General features: G+C 42.1%; 1 protein-coding gene across 1 annotated transcript in view; it reads left to right on the top strand.

Moving 5' to 3' along the window:
- OBSCN (obscurin, cytoskeletal calmodulin and titin-interacting RhoGEF) overlaps positions 1 to 14,824 on the top strand; it is a gene marked incomplete at both ends in the record, with an annotated part of 186,125 nt that overhangs the window by 109,300 nt on the left and 62,001 nt on the right. Inside the window, 13 exons of the mRNA XM_082305313.1 lie at positions 536 to 802; positions 2,855 to 3,127; positions 3,805 to 4,077; positions 5,815 to 6,102; positions 7,589 to 7,861; positions 9,043 to 10,398; positions 11,008 to 11,286; positions 11,653 to 11,731; positions 12,093 to 12,211; positions 13,027 to 13,224; positions 13,659 to 13,691; positions 13,797 to 13,895; positions 14,353 to 14,571. Coding sequence (XP_082161439.1) covers positions 536 to 802; positions 2,855 to 3,127; positions 3,805 to 4,077; positions 5,815 to 6,102; positions 7,589 to 7,861; positions 9,043 to 10,398; positions 11,008 to 11,286; positions 11,653 to 11,731; positions 12,093 to 12,211; positions 13,027 to 13,224; positions 13,659 to 13,691; positions 13,797 to 13,895; positions 14,353 to 14,571 — 3,756 coding nt within the window. The remainder of the gene's footprint in view (positions 1 to 535; positions 803 to 2,854; positions 3,128 to 3,804; positions 4,078 to 5,814; positions 6,103 to 7,588; positions 7,862 to 9,042; positions 10,399 to 11,007; positions 11,287 to 11,652; positions 11,732 to 12,092; positions 12,212 to 13,026; positions 13,225 to 13,658; positions 13,692 to 13,796; positions 13,896 to 14,352; positions 14,572 to 14,824) is intronic.

Genomic DNA, 14,824 nt, shown 5'->3' with positions numbered 1-14,824 from the left:
AACGAGTGTTGCAGTTTGCTCATACAAGGAGCCTCCAGTAGAGTCTGTGGCATATTCCTATTGCTATGTGGGGTTGAGAGTTCCAGGGAACCACTAACAGCAACCCATCCATTGCAGTCCCGTCTCACACTTGCGCTCCTGCCACATTCTGGGAAGCAGAAGTGTTTCGCATCCAGCTCTTCCTAGTCTACAGGATTTCAGCAACGCTGGGAGAAAAACTAAGCCTGGAGGGAATCCCAGCAGATGTTCTGCACAGATGTTCATATTCAGGGCTGTTAAAGCACAAGCCTTAATTGCTGGTGGCCCATTTTCCGGCGTGATAGTTATATTCTAATGTACCAGTTTTGCTTCAATCCTGCTTGATGCTGACACAAGCACAGACTAAACTGCTAATCCCCAGTGTGCCCAGTCAGCTTCCTGCTTGCACTGTCACTCTGCTTGCTCCCCACAGGCTCTGTGCTTGTCAAAACTCTCTAAACTGTGATTTCCATGAGGATCCACTAATGCATGTCCTTCCTGACGTGTTGGTTAACAGATCCAACCATTGAAGTGGTCAGTCCCATGCAGGATATAACTGTTGATGAAGATGGCACAGCAGAGTTCATATGCCAATATTCTAGGCCAGTACACGCCATATGGAAGAAAAATGATCAGGAAATACATGCAGATGGGCAGCGAGTGATTATCGATCAGGACTGGAATGTAAGCATGCTAAAAATTAAATCTACGGTACCAGAAGACACTGGCATCTATTCTTGTGAAGCTGAAGGCACTAAAGTGATGGCTGCACTTGATGTTCAAGGTGAGGTCTTCCAGCCAAAGAGGAAGACTATCATGGGTTCCAAATAAAAGAGGTGGAAAAATCATGGCAGCACCTCACAATAAGTGACACATCAGATACCCGCTCTTTGGTGTTCACGCCAGTACTGATAACAACGATAAAGTAGTTGGGAGTTAATGGGAATTGAATATGAAACTGCAGCATTTCACTGGAGCTTAGTTCTGATTAACGCTCACTTATTACACCACTTACGCGTCATACCTCTTCTACAATGAACTGGAACATCAGTGCAATGGGCTGTGTCCTGATGAATTATTGTAAAATCACAGATGTAACGTTGGTCCAAAGGAGTAATAAGAGTGCTTTTTGCTGTTACAGAGTGCTTTTTACACACAGTGTGCCTTAAAACCAGTAGCTAATGGATAGCGTGGAATTTCATTTTATTTTCAGCTAAGCTAAGGTAGCTTGGTATTTTACTTATTTCAAATACTGATAGCTCAGGAATTACCTTCTCACTTGGCATCAGCATTTGTGAAGGCCCTGAGAAACAGTAAATGGAAATATTATCAATAGGTTTAGGATTTTATATTGATATTTCTTTTTTTTCCTGCTGTGTATGGAATTATTGGTTTTGGTCACCAGGTGAATTAGGGTGATGGGCAAGAGCAGTGGTTCTGATGTGAATTCTGAATATTTGTGTTTGTTAGGCAATTATACCTTCTTGCTTAACCGGAGTTGTGAGTACAGAAGAGCAAGGTATTATTTATTTATAATTTTTTCTGCATTGGCAATCACTTTCCATTTTAGGGTTTTAAAAAGATGTTAATGAACATAATCTAACAGCATCCCAGAGGAGGTAGGATTTCCAATCGGCTGCTTTTCGTAGTTAGAGAAACCAGCGCTCCAAAAGTGCACGAATAAACAGCTCAGATTTGTTCTAACAAAATTGTACATTCTCCAAGGATTTACAAACCCTTCATTGTTCTCCATAAGTATAAATCATAGAATCGTATTATAAAAGACAGGGTTTTTTAGTAACTCATGCTTTTTTTTTAAATAAATTGTTCAGCTTTTTTTTTTTTTTTTTTTATAAAACAGTTCTACATAGTGATTATAGAGATCTAAAGATCTAAACAGGGATGTCTCAGGGCATTGGTTTATATTATAGATCATGCTGACCATTGTATGGTATTTGTGTAAACTGTATTTATTCAACTGTGTGTTCCCACTGTTGTGCATGTAACTTGTCCATGTAACCGGTCTAACACGAATTATATTCACATGCACCAGCCCACATTTAATTTTACATCAGGCTGATTGCCTGTGTACAAATGCCAACTGATGCATGACTGCGGGCAAATGGAGTGTGGTGATATGTGCGTGTTTCTGACCACACATGCATGAGAAAATAAACCTAATACCTTATCACAGAGCTTTTGTAATAATTCAGAAGTTTACTATTCAAAATACTGTTAATACAGATTTTAACATTTTGTGTGTTTCCTAGAGGCAGATTTTTTAACTCGGATGATAGTCACTATAGCTTTGCCAGGTATAATATTCTCTCATATTTGCTTTGCATGAAAGGCAGTAAGGTTTTATCACGAGCTGTCAGTGGATTCACATCTCCCCAGTTGTGATGATAATTGTGCTGCCTGGGAGATCTGTGGGAAATGTCTCCTGCTGTGGGACGGAAGGAATTTGATTATACTTTATCTTCCTGAGCTATCCCTTCCTATCGACTATTGGCCTGATTCATATAAACACCAACATTTTTTTCTTTATTTATAAAAACAGAAGTCAGGTTTCTGGAGGAAGTCTAGATGAAATGTTAGAGGTCTTAGAGGTTTATCATTATTTTTAAACTATCTCACTACTTAAAATGTTTTTAAATATAGAATTGCGTTAGAGCATGGCTGAAATCAACAACTAAACCTACAAGCAGAGTTCATCACATCTACGTCCTTTCCATCAGCTTTCCAGCAGTGGGAATCATCAAGTGCTCCAAGGCTTGTTAATATTCAGATATACACGGCCAAACAATTAATACTGTTCGTTGTCCTTCTTTGCTAGCCAAGAACAGCATTGTCCAGGGCTTGGAGAATGTGGAAGCTGTGGAAGGAGGGGAAGCCCTGTTTGAATGTTATCTTTCCAAGCCCGAGTGCTACAATTACAACTGGCTGATTGACGATGAACCTGCCAAAACTACAGAAAACACGGAGATGGTTTACTTTGAAAATGGACGCAGGCATCTTCTGCTGCTGAAGAATTTAACGCCCCGGGACAGCTGCAGGGTGACTTTTATGTGCAGCGATGCAGTGACCTCGGCCTTCCTGACGGTGAAAGGTAACTGAGGCACATGTGCATGGGGAGGCTTAAATTTCTGGTTGGAAAAGGCAAATGAACCAGGAAAATATGACGAGTAGCAGAGAGGAAAAGCTGCATTTGTTGCTTGCTTCTTACCTAAATCTTCTTCCCACACAACAAATGGATGATGTGTTACAATTTCCTTTTTTTCTTGTTCCGTATGCCATGAGATGGATATAAGCAGCACCAGTTGGCAATGAGTTAGCAGCAAATGACTGTCTTACAGCTGTCGTTATTCTGATGAGTTGGGTTGTGTTTGTAGATACTTCAGGGATTTAGAGATGAGAGTTATATCAGCAACAATATTATCTCTGAATCTTTGTATTTTATGCTATTACTGGAGACCCCTGTGGGGATCAGAACCCCTTTTAAGAGTACAAGAACAGCCATCCTCAAGTCATAGCATGGTATCTCCACTGTGGTTTTCTGCTACTTGGGAAAGAAAGACTGTTAGGTTGTTTTTTCTCCTGAAAGTTTTGCCAAGTTTCAGTCCCCAATGATATCTTCTGGTCTAGTGATACACATAACCTCCCTTTTAATGATCTGCTTGGTCTCCAAGGCCTGGCTGTCCCAAGTTTCAGTGTAAATATTCAGAAAGTCTCTCGCTTGTATTTGTTTCTGTAACTGAGGACTTGATTACCTATTTTTATCTACAGGATGGCGCCTACAGATCTTGCAGCCTCTCACAGATGTGGAAGTCTCGCCGGGGGAGGAAGCTACATTTAGCTGCATCCTAAGTGAAGCTGTGCCAATTACTGAAGTTGCCTGGTATAATAATGATATAGAGATCCAGTCAGATGAGGACTGGGAGGTACAAGCAGATGGAAACAAATACAAACTTATTCTGAAAAAAGCCCAACCGCATCATTCTGGAGAGGTGACCTTTGCTTCCAGGGAAGCAATTGCATCAGCCAAGTTATCTGTGATGGGTAAGTCTGTCGTTCTAGCCCAGTGGCACTTGAAACCTCAGACTTTGGTATTGAGCTACAACATTGAATTTTCTAATCTTCGTACTGATTCTTTTCTCTTTGCCTTGCATGTCCCAAACTAGTGTTCTTAGTCTGAGAAGATGCCACTGGTCAACTTGTTCTTTGTCCAGAAATATTCTGCCTCATCAGAAGAAAATTATATCAGGCTAGTGATGGTAGAGATGTTCACCAGCTTTCTTTAGCTGTAGTCTTTCGTAAAATGTAACATAGAGTCTAACGGAAATCAACTTACTCAGAGTTCAACATCACTCTCAGTAAATATGGACATGGAGGGGAGCTGAACTAGAGTGCACGTGGAAAAATTATCCAGAGCAGCAGAGAACCCTTTGAAATCTGCTAATCTACTCAAGTGCAGGGCAACCAGTTTTCCAGATTAATGAGTTGCATATTAAAATCTTCATGTGGCTGAGATCCATGAAACACACACCTTGTACTTCAGAGATACAAGAGTTAATAGCTCTTGGAGTACTTCACAAGTAGAAAACATGATAGTTCCCCAAGTCCCTCCTGGGGCAGGTTAGACCAATGATTCATCCAGACCCAAGGTCTGGCTCCTTCCCACAGTGGGATAGGTGGGTCACCCAGCAATGGTCACACAAGCACAACCCCAGTGATGGTTATGAGATAATTGTAATGTGTTTTAGCTGTACACTATAGTCGAGATGTTCAAGAGACACTGACTGACCATCCATTCTTTAAATTATTACAGGTAGTCTGTCTGTCTAATGATTTCTGAGACTTGAGAGATCTCTGATATATTCCAGTCATTTCCACCAAAAAAATGGTTGTTGATGGATTTAAAACAGCATTATCTTATTTTGGGCACCTACATTTCAGGAGCTGCAAAATATTATCCTCATGAACCCCTCCTGGTGACAGGTTTTCTGTATGAAATTTGGCTGAAAATAGAGAAAAGAAGCTTTTATGTTATGTTTGTGGTGTCCAGAATTAAAGAACTCTCTGTTGACCTTATTTGCCTTTAATTTGTTGGACTGGTACATCGTGGCAGGTCATTTACTTGGTAAATGCCTTGAACTTGAAGACTAAAAGAATTATTTCTGTCTTCTAAGCCAAAGTGTAAATTAAGTGAGGAACATTTTCCAATGTACTGAGTATGATCGTCAGTAGGCAATTTGGTAGGACACCAGACCATTCCCATTATGTATTTATTTGTTATTGCCTCGATGCTGTGACATATATAGCAATCTCACAGAAACTGAGTGACTTGCTATTAAATCACTAGAGTTACTCTGTAGTCCAACAGTAACATGATTTCTATTAAGGCTAGACCTGAAACAAATATGATCAAGGCCCAAACATACTTGAAGTTTTCAGCTAAGGTCCTTGATAATATGGACAGAGTAGGGTCATCTTTATTTTGAGCTGGGTGGGACAAAGCAGCAAGGAAAAATCACAACAATATGTGACATTATGTGAGATGACAGCTGGAAAATGAATGTTTGTCGTTAGCAGCGTAGATCAGGGCAGACAAGGGAAAACTCAACGGTGCGCAGGTATGTCTCGCGGTCATGGGCATGTACCCACTCAACTTTACAGTAAGACAAATACTGAATCTGTTGCTCTTTCTTCTCATTGCTTGTAGAAGGCTCTTGGTTGTTTTAGTATAAAGCATTATTGTTCATGTCATACATCACGGGACCTCTGTTGTGCCTCCAGCCCACCCTGATCCACCTGAAGAACCAGAAGTTTTAAGTAAGAACAGCCACTCTGTAACTCTGTCTTGGTACAAGCCGCTGAGCGACGGCGGTTGTGACATTCTAGGCTACAACGTGGAGAAGAAAATCCCAGGCATTGGCTGGCAGTCATGCAGCAAGGGCATTATTCAAAACACGGAGTTTATGGTGGACGATCTCACCCCAGGTGAACCCTACAGATTCCGCGTCTCTGCTATAAACAAAGTTGGGGCCAGCGAGCCGGTGCACTTCCCTCAGATGGTGCGGCTAGGTGAGAATGGAGAGATGCCCCCATGGAGGACTGCAAGCTGCTGTAGACCTTGTGTTTCGCATGGCATGCCTGCTTCACCCATTCCAGGCATCTCCTGGAAGAGTTCACTCTGCAACGTCTTTCAGTGCTTTGCTGCCAACACAATAGAGGAGAAAGAGCTTGGAAAAATTGTTCTGGGCTGCTGCGAACAAAACCTGCTGTGTTGTTAGTACTCAACACTTATTTTCTCCAAACTGCATCAAGCTGTCTTGCAGCCTGCACTGCATCCATGTGTTGTCCGGTCACCATGAGTTTCTTTTCTGGTGGAGTTAGGATGGAATGAGTCAAAAGGGGCATGTTGGAATGCATTCAGGGTAACCAAGACCCTGGAACCAATGCAGTGGGTGGGCAGTGTTGTCTTCTTCACCCATCTTTCTCTTTCTTTATATTATTTGTGTATCTTTTCCAATAACCCCACAAAGAAATTCTGGAGGACACAGTTCCTTTGCTGTCTGTTGGTGAAACTTTGGAAGCTACAGTGGGATGGAGAGCCATTCCCTCAATCTTTCTTTTCTTGCAACTCTTTCTGTGATAGCTGAGTGCCCAACAAATTCCTTGAAGTGAGAATAATAATAAAAAAATCCTCTTTTGTTTAAGGCTCAGACGTGCAATGATGTTTTTGCAGGATAACAGCTGCCAGTGCTGGACCCTGATAACTCTGCATATGCTGACTTTGTCTACAACAAACCCAAGGCATTTTGGGCAGGGGTCCCCTCACCCCGGTGAAATGTGCAGAGGGGCAGATCATGCTCAGGAGCGTGCTGCTTTTGGGAACTCAGCTGTGTGCTTTACATCCCAGTCAACATCTCCATGGTTAACGCATTTGTCTTGACTTCATTTTGAGTATCATCACTGTCATGCAAAGAGCATGCCATTGGCAGGCCTCCTTCCAAAGTAAAGAAGATACAGAGAATTTTTATTTTTAAATTCTTTACGCTTTTTGAGAATTTTTATTCTTCCTAAGCTAGTGTAAAGATATATATGTATATTTTTTACTTTCAAGACTGGGATGAATGCTGCTTTTAATTATATCTTTTCTCTTTTATTTTTGTTTCTTTCTTGTCTCACTTCACAACTGCTTCACTTCTAAACATTAAGATCTTCTAGAATCTGTAGGACTGCTTGAATACTGGTGATGGGTAAATGAAGATCAGCAAATAAACACAGGAATGTGAAAAATGCAACCACTTTTGCATGTATATATTTAAATGGAGCTGGTTTAACCGCTGGGAGAGCTTGTAAAGTTATTTTGATATTATCTTTGGAAGTGCAAACTTTGGATGCTGCCAGTCTTTTTTTTTTTTTTTTTTCCTTTGGTTGTCTACAACAGCTAAAAAATCTATAAATGAAGGATGGGATGCTTGGATATTTTATAGAGTGATCTTGAGTGCCTTAAAGCCAGATTATGGTATGTTCTTTGTGTTAATTCACTTTTTTGTAATTACAGAGCCTCCAGTTACAGTCACCCATCCTTTGGTGGGAGGATCAGTCTCGGAAGGGGAGGTGGCTCGCTTGGAGTGCAAATTATCAAGTGAAACTGAAGAGAGTGTGACATGGTTCAAAGGAAAAGAACAAATACAAGCTGGAGGGAGATACGAGATCCTCTCTGATGGGAAAAAGCAAATACTCATCATTCATGCATTTAAACCTGAAGATCAGGACACGTATACCTGCATGGTTTCTCCAGAAGTCAAATCTGTTGCCAGCTTGTGTCTTGAAGGTACAGACAGTGCATTCCTGTGATGTTAAATCAGTTCTGTTTATGAACATCCAGGGGCATCTCCACAGCTTGGACCGGAATTTGTTTTCTTTTGCAGGCTGTGATAACAACCCACAAAGAATCATTGTCATCTTGTTCGGTATTGCCCAGTATGTTTCTGAATCCCTAACAGCTTTGAGCTGCTCAGATAAGGTTTTCCCGAGTCAGATATTTAAGGTGTGATACAGTTGTCTCTACATGGGTTTCTGGTGCATTTTGAGATGCTTTAGGGTATTCTGCCCGGCCTTCAGCTGCCACTTCAGAAAGTGAGGGCTCTTTCATGTGTTCTGCATGGTATCTGCCAGCCCACTGTCCCAGACATCCCAAATGGCTTTGGGTCATAGTGCTTAGGAAGCTGAATTGTGCCCCTACAGTGGGATTCAGTGGCCCACAGAAAGGCATCTAGTGCCACTGAGGCACTTCAGGGTATCACTCCTGGCCTCCACCTCCTTCTCCAGAGGGACCCAGAGTACTCACAGGTCCTGTGTTGTATCTGAGAGCCACATGTGGATGTCCCAGACAGCCTGGAGCATCTCAAATGGCCCTGGGCACTATGCAGAGGCAAGTCAGTCTGTCCCAGAGCGTGAGTCACAACCTTCAGACTCAGAGACATCTAAACCAAAGTATCTACAGGCAGATTCCTCCGTATGAAGTGGGAGTCTCTGCTCCCATTACAACCAGTGGAGATCTATTCAAGCCAGTCAGTGAAGCCCTGTCTAGCTGTAAAATAGGATGAGCCTGGAATAGCTTTCCAGGCTCCACTGACAGTCTTAACCAGATATTCATTGACTGCAACATTCAAAAAGGGCAGAAATTTATTTATTGGGTTCAAATGTGCAAGGAAGAAAAAAAAAATGTTGTTTGGCCATGTTTTATGCACATGCATAGAATCACATGATAGTTGAGGTTGCAAAGGATTTCCAGAGATACTGTAGTGCACTCCCCTGCTCAAAGTAGGGTCACCTAGAACAAGTTGCCCAGGGCCACGTCCAGTTAGATTAATTTCACATTTTGTTCTCAACAGAACACTTAGTTAAATGCTGCTGATACTCTTCTGCCCAGGCTTTAGAATAGCGTTTCCATGTGCTTTCTTATAGCTTACTCACAGACTTTTAACATCTTATCATTTTAATTCTCCTCAGTTCCCACAGTGGCAATGTTAAAAGAGATCGCCAGGGAAGCACCCCCTGCAAGCCAACCAGAAGAGCTGGTGGATGGCCATGTCCAGCCCAGCTTGCCCCCTGAGGCTGCTCAGGAGGGAGACCTTCACCTCCTGTGGGAAGCCCTGGCCAAAAAACGCCGGATGAGCCGGGAGCCCACCTTGGATTCCATCAGTGAGGTGCCTGAAGAGGACGAGAAGCTTCAGAAGTTGAGGAAGGAGGAAGCAGAGATGTCTCACTATTACTCAGAGGAGTACTCCACGTGTGACGAGCTGGCTAGGACAGGAGAAGCAGATTTCTCTTTCACAAGCTCAGATGATGAGTCTAGAGCTGGGACTCCTTCACTGGTGAACTACCTCAAGAAAGCTGGGAAGACAAGTGTCAGTGTTACTAGCAAGGTTCAGTCCATCTCCACAGACAAATTATGGAAACAGTGGGAGAAATCCAGTGTGGAGACTGTTGTGGCTGCCCCAGCTGCTAAGCCAGCTGAACCAGAAATGCCAGATTTAGATGATCCTTCCATGAACAAGGCTGCTGTGAAGATCCAGGCTGCTTTCAAAGGCTACAAAGTCAGGAAAGAGATCAAGCAACAAGAGTGCCCAGTGTTTACTGAGACCTTCAAAGATTTCTCTGGTGAGCCTGGAAGCACTCTCCACCTTGAGTGCGTGGCCCACAGCAAAACTGACATGAAAGTCCGTTGGCTGAAAGATGGGGAAGAGCTTTCAGATGGTCGCTACTATCACATAGACAATTACAGTGATGGGACCTGCTCTTTGATTATCACTGGTCTGGACAGGAAAGATGCGGGTAAATACACCTGTGAAGCATCCAATAAATTTGGCAAGGTTTCACACAGTGCTAAGGTGGTTATCGGCACTCAGGAACCTCAAGTTCTTCGTAAGGAGAAGCAGGTTAAACAAAGCACTGACAGTGAGACAGAGAGCTCGTCTGGCAGTGAGATGGATGATGCTTTCCGTAAAGCAGGAAGGAGACTTCATAGACTCTTCAGAGCCAAGATCTCAACAGAGATATCTGATGTGGAGGAAGAGCTCTTTGTCAGTGCAGATGAAGGGGATATAGAGGTGGTCGACCATCAGACGTATCGCGAGGATGACCAGTACATCTACATCAAGTTTGAAATCTTGTCTGAGGCAAAAGCTGCCGCCACTCGATTCAGAGAGATGTTTGGTGCTCTGGGAATTCCTGTGGAGATCGACATTTTGGAACAAGGCCCTAAAAAAATTGAATTGCGTATTGGGAAGGCAACACCACCCACGCATGGGAAGTTTGCACCACCAGTAGTGAGACCTCCACCGCCTTTGCTAACTTCTGATACAGGTAGGTGAAGCAAACCTGTTGATTCTTTGGAAAAGACAGCCGGAGCAGCTCAGAATGTTATCTTGTCCCTCACAAATAACTTCCAAAAAGCCTTTGTTTTTCATTTCGTGCAGATATTTTTCTGGAATCTTTGCACTTTTGGAAAAAACGATGAATTTTTTATTCTTTTTCATTTTGAGGGAGAGGAGGGAGGCTAGTGATGAAGGAGGGGGTTGCAAAGTATTGACTTATCTACAAACCTGCTTTTCACAACAGAAATGTCCCCTACTACAATAATATGGCCATAAATGCTATGATTATTATACTTAAATAAATGAAATGGGTTTCAGATCAGTCCTGAGGGAGACAAGACATTTCAGTAAGGAGAGGAACAGAGGTAATGTATAGTTTGCAGCTGTGGTATTGCAACGTTTATGGTGTTATGGAATACCTTCATAGTGTTTGTCAGGGAGTTTCTTCTTGACTGTTTTCATAGAGAAAAGATACCACTCTGCAATTAAAAAACCTAGAAACCAGAAGTCTTCAGGCACTGGGCAACAGTGCTCTTAAAATACATCTTTTAAAACAACCACGTTTTTCTTTCTTCTCTCCTAACTACCCTGACTTTAGCTCCCATGTTCATGACTGAGCTCCAAAACCAAGAGGTACAAGACGGATACCCAGTCAGCTTTGACTGCGTTGTTGTTGGCAAACCGCTCCCCACCGTTCGCTGGTTCAAGGATGGGAAAGCTATTGAAGAAAACGATCATTATATGATCAATGAGGACCAGGAAGGGTGCCATCAGCTGATCATCACAGCTGTGGTCCCCACTGACATGGGTGTTTACCGTTGCCTCGCTGAAAACAACATGGGAGTTGCTTCAACCAAGGCTGAGCTTCGAGTGGACTGTAAGTCTCAAAATCACTGTAGAAAAACAAAGGGAAAGGGTCGTGCTGAGAGGTGGATAAACTTTATTTCCAGAAAAACACCATTTACATTAAAAAAAAAAAAAGTATGTGTTGCCCACAAAATGTTTCACTTGCAAACCTCTTGTGTTCAGTTGGGTTTTGCCAACTCCAAGGCAAGGCTCAGAGCAAAGCTTTTCAGATAAACAGAGGTGTTTGCCATCATCCAGGGACATGTGGGATCCTGCTGCAGTAGCAGTGTGAAATCGACCTGCCGGTCACTCAAATTAGTAGGGAAACTATAGTTACAGTAAGAAAAATAGTTTCAAAGCTCAGATTACAGGAAACATTTCCTTTTCCATTTAACAGTGACCAGCACCGACTATGAGACAGCAGCAGATGCAACAGAGACATCTTCTTACTACAGTGCCAAAGAATATATTTCAAGGTAAAATATTGAACTCTAGCTCTTTCTAACTTCTGATTTGATAAGATCAACATGGATATTTATGTCAAGCCTGGTTTTGCTGTATCTAGCAGGACCAGTTTAAGGTCCTAAAGGAACAGCCAGACCAGCTGAGATGCAATAACTGCAACAGCTGGACATTTATCATGTGCAAACTTGCTCTGGCTGCCTTCAGGCACTGTCTTCACGGTGTCACTCCATTACTTTTAATGTCATATGGTGTTGAATCTGTTGTCATGATGACAAAACCCACAGACTGAATTAACCTAAAATAGGTGATTCTGATTCCTAACTCTTTTCTGGCTTGCTGACTTTCTTCTTTCTAATTTTAATTGCTTCTCAGCCGAGAACAGGAGGAATCTACCACTGAGGAGGAGCAATTGCCCCAGATCTTCGATGAGCTTCATGATATACACGTGGCACCTGGAGCATCACTGGCTAAATTTCACCTGAAGGTGAAAGGTGAGGGGAGCCCACAGCACTGTCAGTTGTTCCAGGTGTGCTGCCAGGTTGAAATGCTGGACAAGGTTTTCCGATGTGCTCTTCTGCAGCTGTCACCCCTGCCTGTGCATCTTGCACCACATTTGCACAAAACAGCTGGAAGAATGTGTTCATGCTGATGAACATTGACTTTTGCAGCAGACTCAGGCAGATTAAGTGTCTCATTCTGTGTCCATGTCTCCAGGCATAATTACAGGCATACACTTCTGAAAACTGAGTCCTGTAATTCTCTGAGCACATTAGTTATGGAGGAGCAATAAGGAATAAAAAAAGATAGTGAGGGTGTCCTTTAGTCTCTTTAATAAATGAAACAGTCCTGGACTTGCGTCACTTTATGAGGGGATTGCTGCTATAACATAAAACTACAAAAATGTCCTCCTGGTGTTGACTGTCTGTGGTAGGGAGAGGTAGGGATTCTCCTGTTTTCTCCAATTGCTGCCTATAAAAATGACGTGAACTGTTTTGGCTTCAACTTTTCTCTTTGGGTACGTTGCAAATCAGACCTAAGTGTTACCTTTCCAACCAGGAAGGCATTTGTACATGCAGCCAATATGTGGAGTGCCAGAAACTGAAGAGACAGGAAAGAACTTTAACAGATAAATAGAATTTCATTAATTTGCAGCCATTCCTAATTGGGTAAATCCTTGAAACAGCATCCCTGGGCAGAGCTTAGGATTCCTTGGCTCCTGCTCAGAAGGATCTGCTTGTTTGGAGATGGTCCTAAATCGATGCGGCCAATACATTCTGTTCTCCGTGTCTGTAACTGCTCCTCGCAGGGTACCCGCAGCCTCGTCTCTATTGGTTCAAAGATGGACAGCCGTTAAAGGCCTCGGATCGCATCCTGAAGACTGATAAACAGGAATTCCACTCACTGGAAATTCGCGATGTCACTAAGGCAGATGCTGGCCAGTACTCCATATTTGTCATCAACTCTGCTGGTTCTGCATTTTCGTCAGCCAGGCTGGTAGTCAAAGGTAGGTATTGGACTATTTTTGGCACCTGCTTTTCTCTATTCCAGTGGCTCTTTCCATTTTATATAATTATTTTTCTTGAGAAAGCCTACCAAGGTAAGTCAAGTGAGGTGGGAAAGTCTGTAGATAAAAGATGACATGCTTTAATCTTGGTTCACCTAGAAATTTACTTTGTGTCCTGAAGATGAGACACGTCACTTCTCTAGGGTCTGACTCTTGTCTCATAAACATACATTTTATTCCTGCCTAACTTCATGAACTTTAATGGTTCTTTTTTTTTTTTTTTTTAAACTGAGGGCCTCTTACAAATCATACTAACATTTCTGTGTAATATCTCCTGCAAGGAGTAATTCCCTGGAGTCACTTTTTTTTTTTCTTCAACTCATGGACAGAAAGGATTTGTATTTGTCATCTTGTTTTCTCTCCTTGCATTACAGATCCTTATGAGAAAGAAGAGCCATCAGAAACAGGTGAGAGAAGCCATAGCAGGTGATAACAAAACCTCTAGGAATTTTTCAGTAGTCCAAACTCACACAGAAAGTGTCACCATGTTTCATCAATAATGTCGTTTTCAGATTCCCATGAGCAGCTGATACCACCAAGGTTCCTAGAAAGATTTACTAATAAAAAGGTGAAGAAAGGTGCAAGCATCACATTATCTGTAAAAGTTGAAGGTAAGTGGATAGATCCCTTGCCTCTCTGCATAACACTTAAATTGTGTAACTTCATGAGACATTCTAGACTCTCTCTGGCCCAAGTCATTGTAACCTCCTCTCCCGTATCTGAAGTCTGGGACTCTACTCCCAACATCGTAAGCCTTCATGTGCTTTACAGAAATGCATCTTACTCATCTTCACCTCCATTTTCCTGTATGTAAAAACAGGGATAATAACACTTGTTAGTCTTACGAAGATGTGTTGATTAACAGTTATGATTTTACAAAAAGGTTTAATGTCCTTATGAGCATGCTGTAGAAAGGTTTATGTTCCTTTATTATATTTTATGCCCGTTATTGTTGCAAAAGTATCAGGAAACAGATCAAAATAGCATTTATTCACAGCATGGCTCATAATTGTAAGGAAGGAACACCCTTAGGAAAATTAAAACTCATTGCATTGGTTTTTCCTTTAGGACATCCACCACCAACTATTACTTGGCTGAAAGAAGAGTCCCGGGAAGGCATCCTGTGGATCAAACCAGACACTCCTGGGTGTAAACTTGCCAGTTCAAATATGCATCACAGTCTAATCCTGTTGGATGTTAAAAAGAAGTACAGTGGTTCTTATACGTGCATTGCTACCAACAAGGCTGGCCAGTCCATCTGCACCGCCACCCTGGAAGTTGCAGATGGTAAATCTTTGTTACAATACAAATGCATTCTCTATGTTACCTTTTATACAGTGCCTAAGAGAAAAACAAGTGTGACTGATAAGGAAATTAATCAAACCACAACTGAAAAAAATGCATTTTCCCAAGATTAGCCATGACTTTGCTTACCTTGCAAATGATTACGCTCTTCACTTCTATAATGTTTTAGATTTCTAACCGTATCTTGGATTAACAGCAGCATCTTTTCTGTATAAACAGAAGACAAGTCTAACAA

This window comes from Platalea leucorodia (assembly GCF_965183815.1).
Source record: "Platalea leucorodia genome assembly, chromosome: 1".
Taxonomy (NCBI): domain Eukaryota; kingdom Metazoa; phylum Chordata; class Aves; order Pelecaniformes; family Threskiornithidae; genus Platalea; species Platalea leucorodia.
This window is presented reverse-complemented; position numbering and strand designations above follow the sequence as displayed.